Raw genomic sequence first — 26,232 nt, forward strand, 5'->3', positions numbered from 1 at the left:
TATGAGCCCTCTTGATGTGTGGTGAAGGTAGATAAAGCCCCATGAGAAGGTAAATCTAGTGGGGAGGTAAGGGGGGCATAAATCACAGGCCCCAGAAATCAAGAGATTACTTGGGACAAAAAAAAAAAAAAATGATGATAACAGCAATGGCACCTCAGAATCAGAGATTTTAAAACAAGAAAACTGAGTGGAGACACCAAGCAAAGGACTTCACACAATTAGTGGTATTAGGTTGCTGGTGCAGGATACTCTCCTCTTCCATATGAAAGACAGCCACTGTGGTAGGTTCTCAGCTCTGAGCATAGCCCTTACTATGAGGGATCATTTCTTAGCCTGGTCTAATCACACCTTGGCCTCCCCACTGCCACTAACAGCAGCAGCAGTCTGCTGGATACAAGTTGGACACTGTAGATTTATTTTATATAGTGGAGACTACCAGACTGTCCGTGACCTGATTTTATCAGTCATGTGTACCTGCTATTCTTCTGCCACTATCTTTACAGTTCTGGTAATTTAACTTTACTGCCATAACCATATGAATATTGCTTATTACTAACAACAAAATCATAGATTAATAGGGTTGGACGGGACCTAGGAGGTCAGATAGTCCAACCCCCTGTTGCAGACCTGTAATGTAACACATTACAAAACCATAATAAAACTCGCATCAGTGCTACTGCACACAATATTACAGGCTATTACTTTGCACAGCTTGCCTGAGTTACAGATGCTGCAGGGAGGCGAAGGGCTTGTTTACCCAGGGAAGCTATGGTGCAGTAAGCAAACACGTAAATTTACAGTGCTTAGGCTACTCTGCACTAATTCCCCACGAGGACACCCTTAGAAGAGATAGCTTACTTCGGGAGTAAGTTCCCTCACACGCACTCCCTCTTTGTGCATGCTAAGATTGGCCATAGGCCATGTCCATTCAGAGTAGCCTGCACAGTGTAAATCCACAATGCCATTATATAGATTTAATGGAATCAAAAGTATCTCTGCAACTGCCCTCTTATTATTAAGATGGGATCGTCACAGGCCTCAGCTGAGTTCAGGACTTTGTTGAGAGAGGCTCTACACAAGACACATAGAGCATTTATACACATACATTTCATGCTGCGATGCACTGGAGATCCGGTGTGTTGCATGCAAACAGATGCATATTGCACTGCGGCACCTGGCACCTCTTTTAAAAGCATCCAGTGCTGCAGCACAAACATGTACCAGTGTCTATAAAGGGCAACTGTCCCCACTCTCCAACCTATCCAATCTAAATAGACAAGTAAGACAGCCAATGGGGGAAAAGAAAAAGAAAGCTTATTATAACCACTTTGTAGATGAGAAACACTGGGGAATGAAATGACTCAATCACCGGGTCACACCTTGGATGCAGGTGTTGCCGTGGACATAGTCTTTCTGGACTTCAGCAAGGCCTTTGACACCGTCTCCCACCCCATCCTCATTAAAAAACTAGGTGACTGTGGCATTGATGCCTACACAGTCAGATGGATTGCAGATTGGCTCAAGGGTCACACTCAGAGGGTGGTGGTAGATGGGTCATATTCGACCTGGCGGGAAGTGGGCAGCGGAGTCCCCGAGGGCTCGGTTCTTGGGCCCACACTGTTCAATTTCTTTATCAGTGATTTAGACGACAGGATGAAAAGCACCCTGTTTAAATTTGCTGATGATATCAAAATTTGGGGTGAGGTGAGCACACTAGTAGGGAGGGAAAGACTGCAGCAAGACCTGGATAGGTTACAGGGGTGGGCTAACAAAAACAGGATGTGTTTCAATACTGACAAGTGCAGGGTGCTGCACTTGGGCAGTAGTAACCAGCAGCACACTTATAAGATGGGAAACTCCCTTCTTGAGAGCATGGAGGCAGAAAGGGATCTTGGAGTCATTATTGACTCCAAGATGAACATGGGCCGACAATGCGAGGTCACAGTTGGCAGGGCTAACCGGGCCTTGTCGTGCATCCACAGGTGCATCTCAAGTAGGGCCAAGGAGGTGATCCTCCTCCTCTATGCGGCGCTGGTCAGGCCACAGCTGGAGTACTGTGTCCAGTTCTGGGCGCCACACTTCAAGAGGGATGGGGACAATATGGAGAGGGTCCAGAGGAGGGCCACCCACGTGATCTGGAGACAACAGGGGAGACCCTACAGTGAGAGACTGCAGGACCTGAACCTGTTCAGCCTTCACAAGAGAAGGCTGAGGGGAGACCTGGTGACTGTCTGTAAACTCGCTAGGGGGGGACCAGAAGGGTTTGGGAGAGACTTGTTCCCCCTAGCACCCCCTGGCATAACAAGGAATAACGGCCACAAGTTGTCGGAGAGGAGGTTTAGATTAGACATCCAAAGGCACTATTTCATGGTCAGGGCGGCTAGGATCTGGAACCAACTTCCAAGGGAAGTGGTCCTGGCTCCTACCCTGGGGGTCTTGAAGAGGAGGCTTGATGCCTCCCTGGCTGGGATCATTTGAGCCCAGTTTTTTGTTTTGTTTTGTTTTTTCTCCTGCCCAGGCGGGGGGTCGGACTTGAAGATCTACAAGGTCCCTTCCGATCCGACTTCTTTGATTCTATGACAAGAAAGCTGTGCAGTGTTGGCAGTTAATCCAGATCTCCTGATGCACATCCTGATCCAGTATCTTAGCCACAAAGCATTTTTTTTGCCTGAGAGTATGTTTTTTTCCTTAGAGCTGGCTAAAATTTGAAAAAATAGTTTAGTCAATGAGAAATAAAATAATGTTTCAAGCAAAATGAGAGAACCTTTTTAACCGGATTATTACTTTTTGTTGGGGGTCAGAGTTTTCCAGTTCTTTAATGAGAACTGGGAACCAAAATCCAAACATTTCAGATAAGAATATTCAATTTTCAGTAAAAGCTGGGCTCTGGGTTTTTTTTGTTTTTTGGTTTTTTTGAAGAAAAAGTTGCAGAAAATATAACTTTCTTTTAAAATTTCACACAAAAAGATAATTAGCAATCAGAATCTGCTCTTATCTTTGTTTCTTTCCACAGCCTTTTTCCTAGCGCATCAGCCACAATGGCCCTACCAAACCTCGCCCTGCTTTTGTTTATACTTCGTCAAAAAAAGAATGACCTTGAGTATATACTTTCTATAACCAAATTTATGACCCAACACCTTAGTGTTAGCAGCCCAGTGTTTGACATCCCACTACAGTTATTCTGGACAGGACAGCAAGCCCCTCTGACTCCTTCATTCCTTAGCTTTCTCCCTGCAGCCCTCCATCTCGGAGAAGTACGTGGGAATGACCATCTGCTGTGTCTGTTCTACTGGCCTCTCTAGGTAAGGAGGGCAGGTCCTCCTTACATCTGCAATGTTTTTACACGTGTTTGCGGTGGGGGCTTTAATTAGAGTGGCTCTGAGAGCTGCTCTAATTAAGGAGCCCACGGTGTCTCATGTGTCAGTGTCCCCACACTTCAAAATGGCAGCAGGGGTGCTTTAACTAAAACTCGTTGAATGAGCTTTAATTAAACCGCCCCCACCACCATTTTGAAGCATGGCCACGCTGATACACAAGACATGGTGGCTGGCTAGAGCACACTAATTAGCACACTCCAGCAGACTCAATTAATCTAGTCTGTTCCAATGTGCTGTAGTCATCCCACTTCATAGCAGCTTCCCACCATGTGTACAGGCACCTCTGACTACCGCTTTCCCACTTCTACAGTTTTGCTGCTTTTTGTATCCGCAGTCTTCTCCAGTCCTGTCTGGCTGAATGACTGACTGAAGATTAGTATCCAAGCCCTTCTGCTACCATCCTAGTCCTTAGTCTTAAAGACCTCGCACAAGATCCCAAGACCACACAGTCGAGGGAACTCCTGCTTCCTCTTTCTCCCTTTATTAGCTCCAAGTGTCACCTCCTCCTGCTAATCAGGTGTAGCTAGGATGCACCTATTCTATCACATGTAAACAGGATTTGCTTTAATCAAAAAGTCCAGTCACCCTGTTACGGATGGCAGTGTTTCACAAAAGTGAACGCCATTGGGCTTATGTACAGAAGCTTGGAAATAATATTCTTTTCTCACTGATTACCTGCCCTTGATAATTTTTCTTAAATCAAACAGGGTCCATGGCAGAAACAAGAACAAGTCCTACCATGTTTCCATCTCTCTTGCTCCCACCAACGAGAAGCATTCCTCAGCTCCTGTACTGGGCCCAAAATAGGAAGACAAGAAATACTCTGCAAACACATGTTGATTAGTATGTTTAATCCCCTCTGTTTAGGAAGAGAATAGAAAAATCCGAAGGGGATTTGCATGCAGCGTTCACTAGGAAGTCATGCTAAAACAAGTTGTCAATGCAAGATCAGCCCACACCCGTACAGTAGGACTGACAGTGATTAGCCAACCTATTTTTCAAGTATCCTAATCTACATACAGCAGGAAACTGAAACAGCTTTGTGAGCATTTGATCCCACTCCCAATTAAAGTGATAGCAAAACACTCCTTGACTTCAGGAGAACCAGATTAGGTCACAAGTCTCCAGCTCTGACTAGAGATATTTAAACTTAAAGAGGTATCCTCAATAGGTTCCTCCTTACCTATGAGTGTAACAAGCTGAGCCAGATCTTTGACATCCACTTTCCCCTTCTAGTATGGCAAGAAGAAGCTGAAGTACCTGCCTTACAACCATCAGCATGAGTACTTCTTCCTTGGTGAGTATCCGCACTGTGCCCTTCATTTCCCAAAGTGCTCACAGGGTGGAAAATGCCCCTTTACTGTTCCACTCCCTCCTGCTTTGGGAGAACAATTTTCCACCTTTTTATTAATCCCTTTTTAGAGCCTGTAATCACTTTCGCACTTTACCTGCAATGTGTCAGGTGCCCTGCTTTCTTCATGACATCATTGCTGACACTAAGTGGCTAAATAAAGTAAGGCAAATGGTTGAGAGTAGGTGACAGCCCTCAACATAAAGACCTGTCAGCAGAAGCGCTGGGCTTCTGAACACAGTCTAAGGTCTAATTGCTTGAGAACCTGAAGGTAATCAGGACAGAGAAGCAGTAGGAAAGAGCTGTGCGTTGCCTATTAACAGCTCTCACCCCCTCCTCCCCCAGGTATTCTTTGCAGGCAGCTGTCCATAATTCCATCTCCCAGAGTGTCCATTTATCTCATGTTACAGTCAGTTGCCTCCTGATGGCTGATACCTTGCATTTGCTTTTCAGTTTTCCCACCTCTCCTCATCCCTGTGTACTTCCAAATGCAAATCATGATGAGCATGATCAGGCACAAGTTCTGGGCGGTGAGTGAAAGAACATCTCTGTCCTGCGCATCGAGCCCCATCTCATCTGGAGGGTGGGGAAGAAAAGGCCCAACTGATACCCAAAAGAACCTTCTTTGAGGAGGGAGAGAAGAGGATTATGTCCTTATTGCAAGGACAGCTGGTTTAAAGAGGGAGGTGGAAGACCGTACATTGCCTGTAATACATAATCTCTTCTTTCTCTCCCTAGGACCTGATCTGGGCCTTCAGTTATTACATACGCTACTTCATCACATTCATCCCTTTCTATGGAGTTCTGGGGTCCCTGTTTCTCCTCACCTTTGTCAGGTAGGAGAGATAAAGGGCCTCCCCACTGCTCTCCCCTCCCTTCACCATGGGCACCATAAACCATCCTAGGGGGATAAGCAATGCCAAGCTAAACTCATTCTGCTCTACATCACGCTATCCAGATTCTCTCTTCATCCCTCCCAGTCTCTGCTGCTTCCTACCACTATCTTCATTAGCTTCCCCTGTCTCAATCTCCCCCTTAACCTCCATTTTAGTTTGTCTTCAAGCTTACCCCTACACCAATTGGTCTGTTACTGGGTTTTAGTGTCTGCTTCCTTATTAAGAAGTCCCTAATGTTGGTGAAGGCAGATGAGACTCTCCATCTTCACCTCCCTTCTGCACACCTCTCCATCCTCCTTCCCCCACACATGTGAAGTTGCCCCAGTGGCTCCATGTCATCCAGCCCTTCAGGGCAACTTCCTCCCAGATCAGCTGGAGAGTAGCTTAGGAACAATGGAGGGTGTTCTCTTTTTCTGAGAGGGGAAAACACCACCTTCACAGTACTTCCAATTCCTGGCAGAGAGAAGTCATACATGAACTTACAGTCTGATCGCCCAGCATGGCAATGTGCATTGCTGGGTGGCCCCTAGTCCACACACTCAAGGATCATTACTTCTATATTCCCGTTATAAAAATGGTGCCATTGTGATGACTACCTCTTAGCTGATTACACCAAGAATTCAACTTAGGACCCGAGTGAAAAGCACAAACTGCTACAGCTGGACTTAAAAAGCTCCAGCTCTGGAGTGATAGATTGCAACCAATCACATTTTAATGTGGATGAGGAACAGAACAGGGCTTACACCAAACACTCAAAGGGTTACACAATGATTGACTGATGTTCCAAACTAGCACAGAATTTAATTCATGCCTCTATTCTAGAAGTACTTTCTGTGACCCTGCTAAGTCATGCCCAGGGTGCAGGCAGGTGCATATTCAATTCTACTACTCAAATCCTTAAAAAAGGAAGAAATTAATCTAAAGATGATTCTTCTACCCCAAAAAAGGAAAAACTATATAAAGGTTCTTTAAATTATGGGATCTGAATTCTATTTCCATGTTATTTTAATTACTCTGGCCATGATTTAGGACTTCCTCATTTCAACTGATGTTGGATCAGGTCCTTAGAGAAACATGACCCTCAAAAGTTGTCATTAAATTGATTAATGAAATCATGGTAAATGTTCATGCGATTAAAAGTTTAGCAAGCCAATTCCTTCTTCAGTCAAGCTGGAAATCTTACAACAGCTGAGCTATTGTTGCTGGATTTCCTTGTTTTGGTTGGATATAGGATCAGGTTTCCTCCCACTAATATTGCTTCCTGTTCTTAATGAAGAATCAATAAGCGGCATTTCTGTAGCAACAACAGTTGACTTAAAGTTGAGGTAATAAGGAAAGAGTGCAAGGAGTTTTGTAGAGAAGCCTGGCATTCTAATCAGTTATGAAAACTCTCCCTTGCTGGTCTCTCAGGGCATTTATACACGTGCTCCAGGAGATGGAAGGGGGGAGGGGGCACTAATTAGAGCAGCTCTGAAAGCAGATCTAATTAAAGTGCCCAAAGCATCTTATGCATCAGCATCCCCATGCCAAAAAAGTGGCGGTGGGGTGCTTTAACTAAAGCTCAAACAAGCTTTAGTTAAAGCACCCCTGCCACCATTTTTCAGTGCGGGGATGTTGATGCATATGACACTGGAGTTGCTGGATTGTGGTAATTACCATGCTCCAGCAGACTCAGTTAATTGAGTCCACTCCAGTGTCTTGTAATTACAGCATATCGGAGCAGCCTTGATGCACATGTATAGGTGCCCTCATTGCTCAGAGAAGATACAGACTGTACAGAGACATCACTATTATTAGAATATAAATGCAAGTCTCTACCTTTAGTTTGACCCCAGGCACATCCAGGCAGCTGGAGGAATCACAAGCTCAGATTGTTCTAATTAAGCTGTGCATCACATTGCAGAAGTCAGACCTTAATCCTTTAGCTGCCAGGTTAAAATACTACACAGTACATGTGGGGTGCACAACAACCACCAAGGCCATCGAAAAGACCTGAGAACAGTTATTAGATCCTTCTTCACCTTGTTCTTTCTGGCTTATATTTGAAGTTACTTCTGGGAAAAGGCAGAAAACCATGTAGATTGAATTCATCTATGTTTTTAAAGAAAAAGTGCTAAACAAGGGTATAAACAATATAACTACCCAGTCAAGGTCTCCATTTGTCCCAAACTGAAGATTTGCTTAGGCATTTTGGCTCCTAGGGCCTGTTCCATTTTTGGCCTCTACTGAGGCTGAAAACCAGAAAACTATCAGTGACTATGGGCAGGGAGTGGTAGGGGTTGAGAGAATACAATCTCTGGGATCAATGCGAGTTCAGAGTGTGTTTCCAGGTTCATTCTTACTGTCTGACATGCAAAGTGGTGAATTGAGATGAAAACCAGAGAGCAGCATGAAAAAGCAATCCACCTAAGAAGGAGAGAGTGTTAACGGTTAACATGGTGCAGTATCCTAATTGCTTTAAGCCCTTAGAGGGAATGCCAGAAGAGGGAACAAACGTACTGCAGAACTGATTCTTTCTACTCTTCAGAATCAGAGACTTTGCCATTCCCTTGAAGAAATACTTGTGACATCTTATGCCTCCTCTGTATATAATACGACTACAATCTATATTCCACTCCCTTTATCTCCTCTGTTGTTAGCTTTACCTAGGCTACTCTGCACCGCCATGGCAATTTTTATGGACTGTGTTTTGATCTGGGATGTCAGCTGTTGTTCTTCCTTTTGAAGGTTTCTGGAAAGTCACTGGTTTGTGTGGGTAACACAGATGAACCATATTCCAATGGAAATTGACAATGAGAAGCACAGAGATTGGCTCAGCTCTCAGGTAATGGCTATGGTACTAATGTTCCCAACCCTGTTCACCCTAAAAATAGGTGAGAAATTAAATTTGCTACTTAGAGAATGGCTGGGCAGTCGGGGAGGGTAGGAGGGGGATGTAGCAGGTAAAAGTGGTACCTGGGGAGTCAGGTAGGTTATAGTGTGTCATAAATCCAATGTTTATATTGAGTCCATGATTTTTTATATCTAGTAGATTTATGAAGTGAAGTTTGTAGTCTTGTCTACAAAAGGCATTTTGTAGATTTCCTTTGAGGATCACAACTGAGAGATTGGAGAGAGAGTGGTTTTCTTTTGAGAAATGTCCTCCCACTGGTAATTGAGTGTTTTTGTCTTTAATAGATTTCCAGTGTGCGTTCATTCTGGTGTGCAGTTGTTGTCTGGTCTCTCCTATGTATTTTCTATCAGGGCATTTGGTGATGAGGTATATAACATTTCTGGAAATGCAGCTGTAAGATTCAGGAATGGTGATGCTTCTGTTGTGGGATATAATAATTGTGGGGGTACTAGAGATATGTTGACAGGCTTTGCATTTCTTGTCATGGCATGTTCTGAATCCATTCAGTGTGTTTTGGGCTATTGGAAGTTTGCTTCTGGTGATGAGGTTAGCGAAGTTCAGTGCTTGTATAAATTTTCAAAGCACTTTTCCACAGACAAGCCTACAAATTTCACTTCATAAATCTACAGGATATATAAAAAATCATTGACTCAATATAGACATTGGTTTTATGATGTACTATAACCTGCCTGACATCCAACTCCCCAGGTACCTCTCCACTATTTAACTGCTACACCCCCTTCCACCGCTGCCTGTCTCTTACCCCCCCGACACCTCAATTTACATTTTCACCGACTGGCTTTCTTGCCTGCAGCCCAGTGTCTAGCATCTTTACTATTCCTTCCATTCAGGAAGAGCACACACACCAACTGCAGATGGTTCCTCAGCCTGACTAAGGGTTTTTAAACCCGAAAGCTTGCTAAGATATATTTCTCCAACTATTCAGTTGGTCTAATAAGAGATATCAGATTGACCCAAAGAACCTTGTCTGCCTATGTCTTTAGACCAACACGGCTACAACTTACACATCTTAACACACACAAGTGATACATGAGTTTTGCTTTCAACTGTTTGAGGGGCACTTTCACAGAAACCCCTGCACCTGTCTCCTTGAAACTTGGCAGGCTTCATGCCCTCAGAAGGGGGTACCATCCTTGGTATTTTCATCTGAATCAGCAAAATTGGCAAAGTTATAGGTATTTTAGTGATTCCCTGTTATAGTCTATGGCTGAATCTCTGTATCAGCGCCAAATCTCTGAATCCGATTTGGCCAAATCAAATTGGGACAGTGACTTGAATCACCAAATTGAAATCACTGTCCTTCCAAATCGACTGAATCAGAATTAAATACTTGCTGCTTTGCACAGGCCTAATACCCAGAGGGATCAAGCAGAAGGCAGGTAAAGAAGGGGTGACCTACTCATCACCACTGGTGTCTCTGGCTAAGCATGACACCCCATGCAGGTGGGGTACTCCAAAAGGGTGCTGCAGTGACAGGAGTGGCTCTGGGGCTTCCTTCTCCCAGGGTCAGCTGAGGACAGTGGTGCATACATGGGGGAGAGACATCAGCTTCAGAGACTCAAGGAAGTCCCTGGCAGAGGCTGCTGTGGAACGTTCTGTCTGCTTTGGGAATGGGTCCCTGCAACACTAGTTGCATCATTTGCACCCCCCTTTTCAAAACCTTAGATCTGCCCATTGGGAACACATGCATGTAAATCAGAAATAATTCCATGAAAGTCAAGGGACTAGATTTTCAGGTAGTATAAGTCAGTGCAGCTTCCTGGACATCAGCCACAGGCACACCAAACCAGTTAACTCCTCCTGAAGAGTTTAAAAGGAAAAAAAATGAAGTCTGAACATATTATAGGAAAACCAGTAATAGAAGCAGCAGTGTCTCCAAAATGCCTTCCACAGCCTTAAGTAAGCTTCCAGATGAGAGGATACAACATCTTACCCATGGTGTTCTGAACTAAATTCAGATCTCAGTTGGTTCAAGGTACCTCATACTGTGTTAAAGGTGATATCAGTAAAAACTGAACCTCTCCCCTAAATAAAGTAACAGTAGCTACTGAGGTCATCTTCCTCAAGGTATAGCTTCCAAAGGTTGGCAAGATTTTCTACTCACTTGGGCCCAGATCCAATGGTACATTTAAGTATTTTGTTATCTTTAAGCATGAGAGTAAAACTTCTTGAGGTCTGCAGGATTCTTTATGAGTTTAGAAATTAGGTGCATGGTTTGGAAATGCACTTCTTGTGTAGTCACCATGTAGAATTGATTTCAATGGCTTAGCAAGACAAAGTGCATAAGACTTTTAAGATAGGATATATACGTTTTATAATTATTGGTAACAGAAGCTGAGGAAAAATGCTGTAGTATTCAAACTTTGTGCTTTAGGGTCAGATGAAAACCCTGTGTAGAAGGGAATTTTCTTATACACTGCATTTTCCTCCCAACCCTCCACTCTACTTTCTCAGTATTACGCAGCCAGCTAGACATGCAATTTATTTATTCCCCCCGCACACACGCACACAGACACTTGCTCTCAAGGCAGAGAACATAGGCCATAGCTAAAGGCTGCATCCAGTTTTGGTGCCAAAGCCACAGGTTTTACAACTTGCAACTTGGACCTGTGGAGCTAGCCAAAGGCAATGCAACTATTTACTCCGAAGAAGCAGGGGAGCTGATAGTGTGGTTTTTAGTACCCCTTCTTCTCTCCTCCAAGCCTCTGACTTGGAAGTGATAGACATTTCTAAGAGCTTCCTCCTGTTAAAAATAAGGAGGTTACTGTTACAATAATTACAAGGAGATCAGGTCAACACCTAAAACAATGAGAATAATTTCAAATCAGCCCTGTTATTCTGAAAAATCAAAACACTGCCTGCCACACTCCAAGTTTGGCCTGCAGGGCTCCCCACAGATCCAGAAATGTGGCAAGATGAGTATGAATAGTATTAATTGTCACAGTTCCAGGAGTTGCAACAATTAGTGCTGCTACCATTCACCATACTGATACATTTCCAGAGCTGCAGGGAGCCCTGCAAGCCAAATCTGGCCCATAACCTTGTGGCAGGATAAGCCCCAAGGGTGGCTGTGATGCTTCCCGATGGCCACCTTAGTCTTGAGCCCCTCAGGGTCTCACTCTGCTGCCTTGCCCATATCATGCCGTGGTGGTATTAATACAGAAGGGAGGCTGCCCTCAAAGGCTTGGTGAGCTCTGGGTGCTTTCTCTGTATTCTGTCCCTATTTGGGCTTGACTTGGCCCAGCTGCCCAGTCTTTTGGCCTTGGGACTCCAACCCAATCCATATCAGCTCTCCCTGTGGGGTTCTGACCCCTCAACATACTGTCTGTCTACATAGGGATCCAGCCCCTAAGGCCCCAGTTGCCTTAAGGGCTAGAATTGTGGCCTCCATCCTCTCCTACAGCCACATGCATATCCATATCTTATAGGTGTTACTCTAGTCCTGGCCTGGTTTCCTTAGGGTCAGCCCCTTGGCTTTACTTCCCTCCCCAGGCACCAAGGCCTGTCTTATTTTCCAGGTCTCTGGCCCTATCTCACATTGGCCATCCCCCTAGCACCTCTGGCCCTGGCAAGGCTGCCTACAATCTATCCCAGGCCCCTGGTCCCAGCAAGGCTATGCTTACTTTTTGAGAGCCTCTGGTCTCTTAACTGGGCATAGCCTCCTGAGCCCGACTCTGCAGAGCTGCTTTCTTCAGCCTCCAAACCATTTGGGCTTCAGTCCCATGCAGCACATTGCTCTTACAGTCTAGGACCCAATATGTTGGGTGCCCCTCAAGCGTCCTATCCACCCCTATCAGCTACATTTGATCCTCCAGTTCCATGCCAGCTACTGATAAACCCCTTCTGGGTCTCCCTTGGCATGTCCACATGTGCAATTAATTTGAAGTAGGCTTATTGCACAATAAAAATTCTGCGTAGTAAGCCTACTGGGGAGCACATCTACATGTGCTCCCTCTTGGGAGCAGATTTGCTCCTACTCTGCTCTACCCCCCTGCAGGAGCTTGGGGGAGCTCCAGGCTCCCCAGGGGTACTAGCCCAGGGGCTGACAGGGAGCACAGGGCCAAGAGACATCCCTGGCCCTGTACACATTGGAAGGCGTCCCACTGTGGATGGGGCAGGAGGGCTGTTGCTGCAGAGCTGTCCCACCCCGTGCATATGGGGGCAAGCTTTGTACCCAGCGGGGACTCCCTGTGGCTGGCCCTGCTGTGCGTGCCTCCTGCAGCTATTTCCCAGCCCCATGGCTTGATCAGGACATGGGGCTAGGAGAGAGATACAAGAGAGGGGCAGGTCCCAGCCCTGTGCACTGATCTGAAGGTGGGGCAGCTAGCAGTGAGCCCCAGCTGAGGGGGAAGGGGGCAGGGGGAGTCCCTGTTCAACCAGGGGTGGCGAGGAGCTGTCCCACCAGTGGAGCAGCTAGCAGCAAGTCCCCAGCTGGGTCAGGACAGAGAACTGGAACCTGCCCCTCCCCCACAGCCCTTTCCAAGCCCCATGCCTCACTCACCTGATCAGGGCACAGGGCTGAGAGAGCTGTAGGGCTGGAACCTAGCCTTGGGCTGCATGGGGAAGTCTGCATGTGCAGCCTAGAGCTGGCTGGAACCTGCCCCACAACAGGACAATCCCCAGCCAGCTCCAGGCTGCATACGCAGACTTCGCTGTGTAGCCTGGGGCTGGCCAGGAACTGTCAGGCGGTGGGGGGAAATCTGCACATGCAGGGAGGTCCCAGCCTCTGCTCTGCAATCAGAGCAGGGGCTGGGAGATTGCTCCATGATCCTGGGAGCTGCTTGCTGCTAGGGTGGGCTCTGAGCTTGGAGCCCACCCCATGAGCAGGCAGATCCCCATGGACAGCAGTCTCCCAGCCCCTGCTCCAATCACAAAGCCCAGTCTGGAAGCTGCCTGCTGCCAGGGCAAGGGGACATTGTCCTGGCCAGACTCTGAGCTTGGAACCCATCCTGGCAACAGGCAGTTTCTGGGGGCAGGGAGTGATCTCCTGCTCCTTGCTGCCCAGGAGCAAATTTGCTCCTGGTCAGCCATCTACACATGCATTATTGAACAGTAACTACTCCACAGTTAATTTACTACCTGCATTTGCAGGTAGCAAATTAACCATGGGGTAGACCAAGTTACTGTGCAGTAAGCATCTGCACATTTGGCCCCCCCAAGCCCAAGTCACCTACCCTTTGGCTGCTGGCTCTATTGCAAGTCTTCAGGTACCTGGTTAGTTGGATTCCCCATTGTTACGTTCCAGGCCAGCAGAAATTCTGGTCACAGTAGGAAATAGGGCCAGACTAAGCCCTCTGGCTTAGAGATCCACACTTTTAGTAGGCTGGAGCTCTGCCCCTTCAGACCACATGGCCCCATACTCAACCAGCTACCAGGTGCTGCAGCTTAGCTACTAGGCTCCAGCTTTGTACTGCCCTTTAACCCCTTGTAGGTTCTTCTGGCTGCATGTTGCTCTGTAACTGCTCCTTGCCCAGCTGCCTACATAACTGTAGCCCTTTGGTGTTGGCTCCTTACCTCTCAAGGAGGAGGGGCTAGGGGTCCCTGCTACAGGGCCATATTTTGTTTAACACTGGCTTAGAGGAATATAGGGGACCTATCTAAAGCTAAAGCTTCTGAGCAAATGTTTTACCTTACAGGTTGCTGGTGCATTGAGGTACATCTCCATGTTCGATTTGAAGTATCTCTCGGGCTACCTCATCACACCAGTGGTACAGCAGCAGCCAAAAGTCTCTGCTGTTCTAGGCACCTGGCTGCATTGTTACACCTCTGCTTTGGTGTCTGTCACATGCAGGAAGGACCCAGTGGCATTCAAGTGTTTTCAGGCTTCACTGGCATTTATGGTTGTCTTCTTGTCTTTGCAGTTGGCTGCCACGTGCAATATTGAGCAGTCCTTTTTCAATGACTGGTTCACCGGACACCTGAACTTCCAAATTGAGCACCAGTGAGTATGAGTCTGGTATAATAGCAAGGGATCTTATGGACACAAGCAGGTCACAACCTGGGCAGTCTGGGCAGGGGTGGGATCAAAGAGGGCAGATGGTAGCTGGGGAGAAGAAGGGACATGAATGTGTACCAGTGAATATTATAGGATCAGAAAATCAACTGGAGTTAATCTCTTTTCACAGATAGCACAAATATTTTTCACCTATCACCGCAAGCAACTTAACTTTTCACCCTCCTGACCTTAAAGTTTAATTTGACACTGATTAAGAGCAATGGAAAGGCTCCTGTGGATTAAAATGGCAACTAAATCATCTCAAAATTGAGCTTTTCTATCTATTTTATATCAAATCTTTCTGTCTTCTGCCAGCCAAGAATTGTCTTCAATTTATAGAGCAGCGCCCCCCACCCTCTGCCCCTCCTATACCTAGTGGGGGAATACTAGTGTTCAAAGATATTGACATATTTAGATCCACTCTTCAGAATTGTTACCCAGGACAATGTGAATTTTAAAGCAGAGGTCATGTGAAGGCAGGCCTGGAAGTTGGCTTAGGAAATAAAACAGTTCCCAACTGAGCAGCATAGGGTAATGTGACCACAAATTCTTTATTTGTTTCTCTGCTTTTCGAGCATCTAGGCACATGAAAGGAAGTCACTGACAATTCACTTCAGCAACAGACAATAAGCTGTTGTCCAAAGAGAATGGCAGCCACCTCAGTAGGCCAAGCAATGTTTCCTTACTGCCTACTACACTAATATGCCATCTGTACTGGTGACAGCATCTCCTTCTGTTTGTCAAGCCAATCTTTTATTCTCTTTCTAAAGATGTTTTTGTTTTGAGGCATGACACAGCTGGAATGGGAATGATTGTATTTGTTTTTGAGAGCATCCTTAAAAGAGAGTACTTCAAAGCTTGCATTTCACTCACTTTGTTCTATCTGCCTGTATTGTTGAGGGAGAAGGAGAAATAATTAGCTGTAGGAGGCAGAAAGAAATGCGTGTCCCCTGAGCACTGTTGCTAGGCTTTTCTCAGTCTCTCTCTATTTCTTTATTCAAGCCTGTTTCCAACAATGCCACGTCACAACTTTTGGAAGATTAAACCGCTGGTCAAATCGTTGTGCGCCAAGTATGGAATCCACTATGAAGAGAAAACTCTTGGAAGAGCTTTCATAGACATAGTTGGGTAAGGGGCTTTCATTACTATCTGGAGGCTGCAGTGCCAATGCCAGCATTCCGGTAACCTCTTTTTTCCCCCCTAATATACAGAGCTCTGGCTTTATTGACCCCTGCACCTTAAGAAATGGCATCAGAGCTTAAAACATTAGTGCAATGACAGGTTTTTTGCCCCACATAAAAAAGCATCTGGACTGCCATTTTAGAAATACTGATTTATTGTAGAAGTGATATGATGCCACTGCCTCTGATGGGGTGAAGACAGTTTAGATCAATGGGAAACCCAGATCACATCATCATAGGAAGACAAAAGACATAGCAATCCCCAAAACAGAAGTAGGCACAATTCTGTAAAACACAGAGTGCCTTCCATCCTGGTCAGCAAAGCATTGCATAGCCAGGAGTTTGTTTGCTTGGTGATTATTAGGTATATGACACTTTTCCCAGCATGCTATACTGGTAGTTGCCTATTTAAACCTGAGAAGCAATTGTGTCATTGCCTACAGCATCTCCCTGTTTATCTGATAGTTCTGAGACATAGGGAATGTAGTCTTAGCCGGGAGAATGGGCAGAAATTAAGATGAACAGGGAGATAGGGCAGCAAACCACCTCTGCTTCTGCCCTCTTGTCCTCAGGTACATTGAGTGCTGCTCTGATGTGCATGAGTCAATCTGCTTGGCATTTGTCAGCATGGCATTTTTCAATTCATGTGGCTGCAACACATACAAGTTCCCTCAAATGAACCAAGCACTGAATTTATTTGACCTTTAATATAGGAGCTCCTGCTGTGAAGCATATCAAGCTATATCCCAGTCAAATCTAAATAATAAAACCTTCCTGCTATCAAGAAAAGGGAGAGTATATAGCCCTTTCTTTGGCAACCTCAAGATAGGTGAATATAGATCTAAATTCAGAGATGTTTTCCCCACCTCATTCCAGTAAGACAGTATGAGCCCCTATGGAATACAGGGCTATTCATTGTTGGCAAGAGTATCACAGCCATTTCAGCCAGCTGAACATGGTAGCAACTATGTCACATACTCCATGGGGAAGCATCTGTGTGGCCCCTGTTTGAAAGTAAAAGCCTCATCCCTGAGAAGTTCCTCACACTTGTGTATTCTAAGCCATGCAAAGTATTCCCAAGCCCAAGGATTGTGTTGTGAATAGGAAGTTTTGTTCCAACATAGCTCAGTTCTTTTCAAGGTACATAATTAATTGTTTTAGGAGTGCTGATGGTGGCTGGAACCCATAAAGGGGAACAACAGGGAGGGGAAAGGGAAATTCTTTTAGTGTGAATTCTGGTTAGTTGCCAGTTGTTCTTTGTGGAGCTGATTTTTGTTTTCTTTTAGGTCACATCCTCCATGGGTGCATCTACATGTGAAATTAAAGCAAAGCAATAAACTATGGAGCTGTTTCAGCCAGAGTAAACTGCTCCTGGGTACAGCATCTACATGTGTGCCAGAGACAACAGCAATTTGAGCTGGGATGGAGCAAACCCAGGCTGGCAGGGGGGACGGGGCAGTCCCGGGCTCCAGGTGGCATCATCAGGCAGTGGAGGGACTGGCCAAGGCACAAGGGTGCAGAACTTGGAGAACTGTGTGGCCAGGGGCAGCCAGGAGCCTGGCCCCCACCCAGTCACTTTCTACTCATGCGTTTCAGTGCAGTTAATTACTCTGCCATAAAATAGTACCCTCCCCAAGTAAATTAGTTTAGTGCATCCTAATACCAGCACACATGTAGACAGTGATGCTTTACTGCAGAGCTTATTAGTCTACTGCACAGTAAAGTACATGTGTAGATGCACTCAGTGAGTGTAACTCAGTATAATTTCAATGAGATCAGCAGAATAATATGATAGACTGTAGCTGAGGATCTTGCCCACTAGAGTTTAATTCAGCAATCTAACGTATCTAGAAGGTAAAACAGACTGACATATCTTCTTACTTTATGTATGCAAGCTAGGGAAAGAAATTTTGGCCTCCTGAGGAATAGTAACCTGATGTAGAAGTAGGCATCTCCTGTTAGCATTTCTGTAATTGGAGGCTATTGACTCCCAGACCACTCTAATGCCTCTCTTCTCTTTCCATAGGTCCCTAAAGAAATCTGGAGATCTCTGGTTGGATGCCTACCTCCATAAATGAAACCTGATCTTAATAGGGAGATGTGGTGATGGGGAGGGATAGGGGTTATTTGTGTGTGTTTTGCTATCAGATTTCAGTCTCTCTCTGCGTATACAATTTGAGGGGAGTTTCCTGTCTCATTGGATGCTACTGAGGGAGGGTGGGGGGTATTCAGGCAACCTGTTAAAAACCTGAGAGTTAAGACTTTTGGCAAAGTCTTCAGGGATGACTCAAAATGCCCATAATAATCACACAAGCACAAGCTGGTGGGGAAAAAAACCAAGCAGGTTGGGGCTCTCTATTTCAGGGAATGAAAGAAAGGAGAGGTTAAAACAGAGCAACACTTTCACTGTCCTCACAGTCAGTTTTCACACCTTAGGAAGAGGCAGCAGCTGCCAGTCTTGTACCCCCTCTAAATCAGTGTCAAGGGCTGGTGCCCCACTTGCCCACCTCTAGTTTTGCTACTAGGTAGACATTAGGGTTTCTGCACTTCTACGGGTGCCCAACAATAGGACATAGAATAGGAAACTAATTCTCCTTGACGCTAGGAGTCCAGCATGATTGCAGGCATTGTGCTCATCTAGTGCACATATACTGCAGGAAACTTCAGCAAAGAGGAGTGCCCACCCTAGCCCTCTTCCAAACTGTTCACAAATTCAGCTGAGTGTAAAGCTGGTCTGGATTTTCTTTTGGTATGAACCATTCCATAGATTAGCAAGAGTCTTAATTTGTCCAAACCTTTTCTTTTTTGTCCAATACATAGTTACCAAAATCCATTAGCAGCTCAGATGGGAGGGAGGAAGCAACTGCTATTGACCCACCCCAGCCCTAAAACCAATCAGAGGCCTATTGAAGGCAACAGAAAGTCTGCTGGTGAAATCAGCAGTCTTTAGATCAGATCTAGAGGCCCTGGTTTAATACAGCTGAAAAGAGAGAAATACAGCATTCAGAAAACATTAAGGATTACAGTTTCCAAAGTAGCCTCTAACCTCCTGCCCTCAATGTCATTGTTTAGTCAAGACCAACACCTCCATGTGAAAAACAGAGTTTTAGTCCTGCAGTTACCTGACTGCAAGTTTGCAAGCACATTATTTTGTCCCAATCCATCAACCAGCATACAGGTAGAGCCCAGTATCCTGATGGTGCCACTGAATGGGTGTCTGCCCAAATGAAGAGAGCTCAGGATCATGGGTTGACATTCATAATATTTACTGCCACATTTTGGAAAAATATAAAGTCCCAAGGTTCTGATTTAACTCTACTAGAGGCAGGAAATTCATTGCAGAGATCAGTAACAACCTGCCCACTGAGACCGAAGGTTTCCAAAAAGCAGAAGGAATGTAGGGGGGAAGGGAGCTAAATATGTAGGTGATCTTATTCAGATTACAATCCCTAAATATCACTAGCAGTCATTAGAGCAAACCGTTACCATCCTGGGCATTTGAATTTAAATCAGTCTCAGTCATCTTTTATATTGAACTCTAGCAGTATAACCAGTAATATCTTTCTGAATATTGTAACTTTCTAGTGCAAGGAAATGATGGGTTAGTATTTCGTATTAGCAACACCATTAAGAATGCCTTATTTTGCCATTTTCTGACTCCATGAATGCATCTCGAATTTCTCTGGTCCAGCAGGGATATATTCTAGCTTCTGGTACGCAAACTTCCAACATACAGCTTGCTTTTCTTTAAGGTTTATATCCTTTGTTCTTTGAGTTCTAATCTCCAGAAAGGGTTTGTTCTGAATTCAGTTGTCATTTCCTCCCTGGCTTTGTCATCTTTGATATCTACCTTACTAGAAAGTTGTCCATTTGCTTGGTAACACTCAGAGGAACCTCAGAAATCAGAATGGTCCGCTGATCCATTCCAAATCAGTAACCTTAAATCCAGTTACTTGGTTTTGGTCTTCTCACAGATCAGTTGTTACAGGGACCAATGCTTTAATAAAAGAAAAATACAACTCCAGCAGAACCCCCTGCCCAGCTTTGTGAGATGGTAGCTACCGCTACTAACAGCTGTAGGACTCTAAAACCTTCTAGGAGAGACATTTTGCTGGGACAATCTGCTGAAGGAAGGGACAGTTCTCAAACAAAGGAATTATTGTTTCATTAGTCCTACACAGAAGACACATCAAGGGAATCCAACAGGACAGGAGACCCCATGATTTTATCTTTTCCTGCTACAGCCAGGCCAGCTGGCAGCTTTTGTTTAAACCATAGAAACATTCTTGTTCATGGAAAATGAGGAATCACTCAAGCTCCTGAAATAAACACTGTGCAATCTTACAATTAGGAGAAGTTCATGTCATGTCTCATTGCTTCTACTAGAAGATAAAAATCTTCTCTGTACACAGGAAGTTTGTGACCTGTTTATAGCTTGCCAGGTGTGTTTTTCCTACCTTGTTGACTAACATGAGAAAACAAATTCCTCTGATGAAAAACATAGCTCCTGGAAGCTCTGGAAAATGCATTCCCTCTGGTTGCTGTCACTATGGCCAGTCTTAGTTAGTAATCAAAGATGAGCAGCGTTCTCCAAAGTTTCCCTCTTTCACTAGAAATAAGGTCTCTCCTCTCTCCAATTACAATGTTCCACTTAGTCAACATTTCTCCATGTATAAACTGAAGGAAGCCAGTCTGATCTCTCATATAAAGCCCTTGAAGCCAGAGATAAATCTGGCCCATTGTAAAAGCTTTACTCCATTCTAAAATACAGTGAAATTACAGACAGGTATACCATGAAATCTTCAAACCTTGGCTGCACATTGAGTGACCATAGCATTATTTAAGGATTTGAAATACGATATGCAGAACTAAAGGGAACTTGTCTGGCTTTGGCCCCAGACCAGACAAAACTGAGCTATTTCACTTCAGTGTGACTTTTATATGTTTCTGGGTTCCAACCTGACCCTCAGTGTACTAAAATGCAAACTTAAATCATGTTTGCCCAAACACTCTCAGAAAGTAAATGAATGATATTCCCTCCAAGAAAGGGCAAGGTTACACTGGTTTTATTTTGCATGATTCGTTGCATTTTAAAGGCATTTAAGCACACAATAAACTCTAGAACATGTTGGGCTCCTGTTGGGGCCTTCAGACAAACTTGATCTGTACCATACATGATTTGGCACCAGGAAGGGGTGGAGTTATTCTAGAGGCCATGAGTTTGTGATATGCATGCTATTTCAAGAGACAATAATGAACTAGGAAGACAAGGAGTTACAGTCTTTGCTTCCCTCCAGTTACTCTAGTAGTACGGATTGGGCAGAACATTGAGGCCAAAAGGTTGTATGACTCTCAGGCTTGACAGTTGAAAGGGGAAAGTGTTGCAAGAAAGAAGTGTGAGAGCAGCAGAAGTCCTGGGACAGGAGAGAGACAGGAAATGAAGGCAGGAAAAAGAGGTAGTAGGCAGCTGGGGTAGAGGTATGTGGGTGAGAGAGCAAGAAGGTCAGGTAGGCAAGCATGAGAGGGAGAAAAAGGATGGTGGTAACAGAAGAAAGGAAAAGAGACTAGTGTGGGGAGGAAAAGAACCACACAACACTCCCACATGCTCTCTCATTGTTACCTGACCAAATAATTGCTTAAATTAAAAGACTTCCTTTCCATGGGTACCCTATGAAGAAAGAAGGTATAAGCTGAAGGAGAAGACTCCTTCTCAGTCCCTGTTCTTGCAGAACAAGAACTGGGCATGTCAAATACAGACAGCAGCACTAGATACCTCAAAAGGCCCATAGGTGTATCCTACTCCCACCTCACTAGCAGAGTAGGGCAGTTACAAAATGAATGTGACATACTTCATCAGGGCATTTCAGTTCCTTCAGAGGGGTGTGCTTCCCCAGCACTCTGAAATATATACTGGGCTAGCCAATTAGGAAAACCCCTAAAAGCTGTGAAGTAGATACTCAGCTGGCATTGACTTATGCAGCTCCAATGAACTCAATGTTTCTGGACTATTTGTACCATATGGGGATCTTGTCTTGTATTTCTTGTGTTCTCTGTGAACACTGGTAGTTATTAGTCAGTCAGTCTCAATGAGATTGTGAGGGAGGATCTACTAACCATGATGTATTTATGTACCATGGATTAGAGCCCTCATCATCATTACCCTGAACACAAGTAGCGGTCTCCAAATTACTACAGCTCCTTCATTATAGGAGGTGGAGTCGGTTTCTTTGTGACTAATGCCGAACAAGTTTTATGTCCTTGAATCCTTCAGGCAATGTTGTTACAAAGACATCAGTTTCTTTCTGTAACAAGCTGCTACTCCAGCCATGATCTTTTTCAGCAGATGCTTTCCTAGAAGCTTTCCTTAACACAGCCTTAAAATTTAGTTGGATCTAGCGTTAGTTTAAAAAAGAACCACAAAAGCATCAATACAAAGCTGATCATAGAAAAACTCTTGATTGTATCATTCTACAAGTAAATATTTCAATATATATCAAAGGACCTATTTTTTTCTAGAGTTTCCACTACTTAATAAAATCATAATGGTTTGTTGTTTGTTTCACAGTTAATTCCATTATATTCAAAGTCATTGTGGTAGTTAATGGAACCTGTTAACCTACACACTTCTTGAGGCAGCTTCAGGTATACACACATACCTGACTGAAACAGAGAAGAAGATATCTAAACTATTTTGGACCATTCTACTATTGCATTACTTGTACCAAGGTCATACATCATTCCTCATACAGAAAGTCTGGGTCAAGGGTGTGTTCAAATCCATAACTAGCAAGGATTTAAGGTGCAATTTGGGATTAAAACTGAATCAGGTTTAGAATTCAAATTCATTTCTGTCACTGCTGTTCTTGGGATAGGAAACCTCCAATTGAGAAGCAGAAAACTTCTGTCCCATTTTGGATCCCAAACCAAGAAATGAAACACACACTGTACGAACAATAAGAAATTCAAACCCAACTGCAATTCAGAGGGATGAGAGTTTAAATTACAGCCTCTTTAATCCTACGTACATGTTTTCACCTAGGTGCAGAGTCTATGAGGGAGAGGGGCAAAGAATGAGGTACAGTAGTACCAGGCCCCCAAGCTCAGAAGAAGGCCTGAAAAAATAGTGTAATTTCCCATGCCTTTCACCTGTGTGTTAAGTCCATGTGGATTTTTCTGGCTTCGTTGTTGCTTTAAGGAAGGAACGGTCTTGTTAATGGAATGGACCTTGGTTGGTACCCCAGGGGGGTTTCACTTGCCACGTCCTTGCTGGAAAATTAATTTTGATGGGGAAGAAGATGGTCTATCCTGTCCCTCCTGGTACCTTCCTTCAGTTGTTCTGGTTGTCCTTCTTACTTGGGGCTCCACCTCCCCTATACCCCACCTAACACCAACCAAAGATGGTGTTGCGTGGGCCACCAGGGTTAGTACTATGCACACTTTGGTGTCTTGGCCTTTTGGATTTATTATGGTGGGATCGGGATGTTATTTGACCCAGTTACTCCCTGCCGCACCTTGCCTTATTTATGTGTCTTGTTGGTCTCAGCCTGTCATGTTCCCCAGCGTCCCACTCTCAACTCAAGTGTTATACCTGCCATGGGTCGGTTGTCCATTGATCCTTTATCTGGTTCTGCCGAGACCCAATCTGTGCTGTGGATCTCTGATGTCCACAGAATCTCCACCGGTAAGTTGTGGAGCCATCTCTGGCTCTGACTCTTCAAGGAAGCCCCTTTCTGGTGTAGTCACCATGTCCCTGAGCTGGGACTGCCTTCAGTATCTGGCCCCTCCGGGCTGGTTGAGGACCTCGCTTCCAGTCCTGCCCGCTGATTCCCTGCTGGGCCTTTTATCCTGGCTTCAGGTTTCTGGGCCATGAATCAGCCCTGGCACACTGTTATAAAGCATGCCCACACCAACATGGGAGCCGAACCTGGCTCCTTCCAACTCAGCAGGCTTTTTTCCTTTTCTTTCTTTGCCACAGCGGGCAGAAATGCCGCAGTTTCACTTTCACCGTGCTTCACTTCCAGCACAGCATCCCGCCAGTTTCTCTCCTCATCTGACAGAGGGAGGTCTTTTCCACAATAGACATTAAAATATAATGAGCAAAATAAAGTTGACATATGATCTCTATAAATTTATTTAAAAACTTATACATTCATCTTAAACTTGAAATAGAATTCCTCTAGTTTCTGTTTCCAAAATGGGAAGTGCCCCCACCTCCCACACGAGCAAAGTTAGGCAGTCCCAAAACAATCAAGGGATTCTTATATTCCTACTGCAAAAGGAACAGCTAACTTTACTGAACATACAAGGACTTCACAGCTATTCATAGAATCATAGAAAATTAGGGTTGGAAGGGACCCCAGGAAGTTATTAAATCCAATCCCCTGCTCAAAGCAGGACCATCCCCAACCAGATCATCCCAGCCAAAGCTTTGCCTAATCGAGTTTTGAAAACCCCCAAGACTGGAGCTTCCACCACCTCTCTGGGTAACCTGTTCCAGTGCTTTACTACCCTCCTAGTGAGGTGTTTCCTAATATCCAACCTAAACCTCCCTTGCAATACCTTACTGGAGTCCTGCCTTTAAGAACGGGTTTCCTGTAAAATCTGAGGTGGACTTCTGGAAACATTCTTGTAGTTTTAACACCAAGTCCATACGTGATTTCTAAAGTACCTATCACTTCAATATCTATACCCTTTCAAGGTAAATTAGTTCAGGAAAGAGAAAATCCTATTAGGCTTAATAGAGTTAAAGGTGAAGGGGAATTCTCCCTTGCCTCATATCCTGTTTGGTTTTAGGATCAAATAAAATCAATATATACAACATACTAATCTGAAAGTAGGAATATCTTCTCACAAGAAATATAATGATGCCATGATGTGTATTTAAAATACGCTATTCTTTAACTACAATCTTAAAAGAGCCACAAAATGGTAATAGCCACCTAGGGCAAAGGAGTCACTATCTGCAGTACTAGCAGAGGTGATAAAGCAAACTTCATCCAGCTACAATATTCCTTAAAAAGCCCTCTCATAAACTCCAGTTATGATGCAAAATTTTAACATCCCACTTGCAAAGGCCCATGCAATAAGAGAATCAAATTTAAAAGTATACTCAGAATCCTCCATCGATGTGTGGCATTGCACATTCAAGTGGAGTGACTCGGCCAGGTCCTAGGGCCGGTTTTTTCAATATTTTCATCAATGATCTGGAAGATGAAATAGAGTGCAACCTCAGCAAGTTTACAGCAATTAACAAGAGAGGGCACTCATTCCATTATCTCTTCCAATACCTTCCACACAAGCTAGGAGGAGCCTGAGCTAGGTCTGCTCCACAGGCAGGCAGGGGGAGGGATGAGGGTCATGGTTCCCCATGGTACCCAGCCAGTTAAGGGTAGCCCGGGCACTTGGCTGCACTTGGAAAATGTTCAGAAGCCTGAGAAGGCCACAGGTCATGCTGGGATGTGTGCGAAAGGGCCCTCTGTGCGTCTGCGGGTTGTCATCAGTGCAGGTTGCCTGCAGACCTCCTCTCCAATGGCAAATGTTTGCACACTGCTCTATTGATGCAGGTTCAGGTCACTCAAAATAAACTGCCTAACTTAAAATCTTTTTTCTTCATGCTTTGTGAACGCTTGTACACATCCATATATACTACAGGCCAGGCATTATCTAGCCCCTTCTCAGGCACTCCTTTTGAAACTGCCTCTGCCCTTTGCATTCAATACAGACATTGGAAAAAAGTGGGTGGAGGACAGTAGCTTGCCTCACTGTGTGCAAGGCTCCAGGAAAGAACCCTGTCTTTCAGAGAACAACTTTTTTTAAATAGCAACACCTTGTGGTGGTTACTTACGTCACTAGTGATTTTTATAATTTTGGAATTAGTTGATCAATTGACTTCTGCAATAAAGTGCTTACTCTATCCTTTCAACAAGTGAAAAACAAGATGTGCAATAGCTCCATTCTTGGCAAATGAAAACAGCTTTGCTTACACTCATCATAAGGCAGGGATGGGCAATTATTTGGGCTGGAGGGCCACTGAAGAAGTTTGGGTGAGCTGTTGCAGGCTGGGGTAAGGGGGACAGGGGGACAGGGACCAAATGCTGACTCAGCCTGGTCCACAGTATGGCTGGAGTGGGGAGAGCAATTAACCCTATCTGGCCCTGGCTCATCTGCCCCCCACCCACTGCTAGGGCAATGGGTGGTTAGGTAGGTGGGGTCTCCCTGGAGAGTGGCCTGGGACCCCCACAGGCAGGACACAGGCAAATGGTGATGGGGCTGCAGGCAGGGGCCTCCAGGAGTGGGATGGGTGGGTGGAGCTGGGGCCAGGATTGTGGAGCTGTGTGTGTGGAACTAGGACCGTGGGACTCCTCAGCTATTGGTGGGGAAAAGACAGAAGGATCTTTTAACACCCACTGTCTGTGCATTTCATTCAATGGGTCTTGAAGGTTCATTTTTGGGTCTTGAAGGCTGCTACATGTCCATACCATGCCAGAGCATAGCTTACTGAACATGATTATTCTACAC

General features: G+C 44.9%; 1 protein-coding gene across 2 annotated transcripts in view; it reads left to right on the forward strand.

Annotated features, from left to right (window-relative positions):
* LOC149871313 (acyl-CoA 6-desaturase-like) overlaps nt 1–20,064 on the forward strand; it is a 38,270-nt gene extending 18,206 nt beyond the window's left edge. For both annotated transcript variants that reach the window (XM_090032302.1, XM_090032301.1), the window contains 7 exons: nt 4,614–4,674; nt 5,182–5,258; nt 5,467–5,564; nt 8,352–8,448; nt 14,400–14,479; nt 15,536–15,661; nt 17,741–20,064. In XM_090032302.1, coding sequence (XP_089888428.1) covers nt 4,614–4,674; nt 5,182–5,258; nt 5,467–5,564; nt 8,352–8,448; nt 14,400–14,479; nt 15,536–15,661; nt 17,741–17,792 — 591 coding nt within the window. In that variant the 3' untranslated portion in view covers nt 17,793–20,064. The remainder of the gene's footprint in view (nt 1–4,613; nt 4,675–5,181; nt 5,259–5,466; nt 5,565–8,351; nt 8,449–14,399; nt 14,480–15,535; nt 15,662–17,740) is intronic.
* The last annotated feature ends 6,168 nt before the right edge of the window (nt 20,065–26,232 follow it).

Source organism: Crocodylus siamensis, chromosome 2 (assembly GCF_052110815.1).
Source record: "Crocodylus siamensis isolate JL-2025a chromosome 2, ASM5211081v1, whole genome shotgun sequence".
Classification (NCBI taxonomy): domain Eukaryota; kingdom Metazoa; phylum Chordata; order Crocodylia; family Crocodylidae; genus Crocodylus; species Crocodylus siamensis.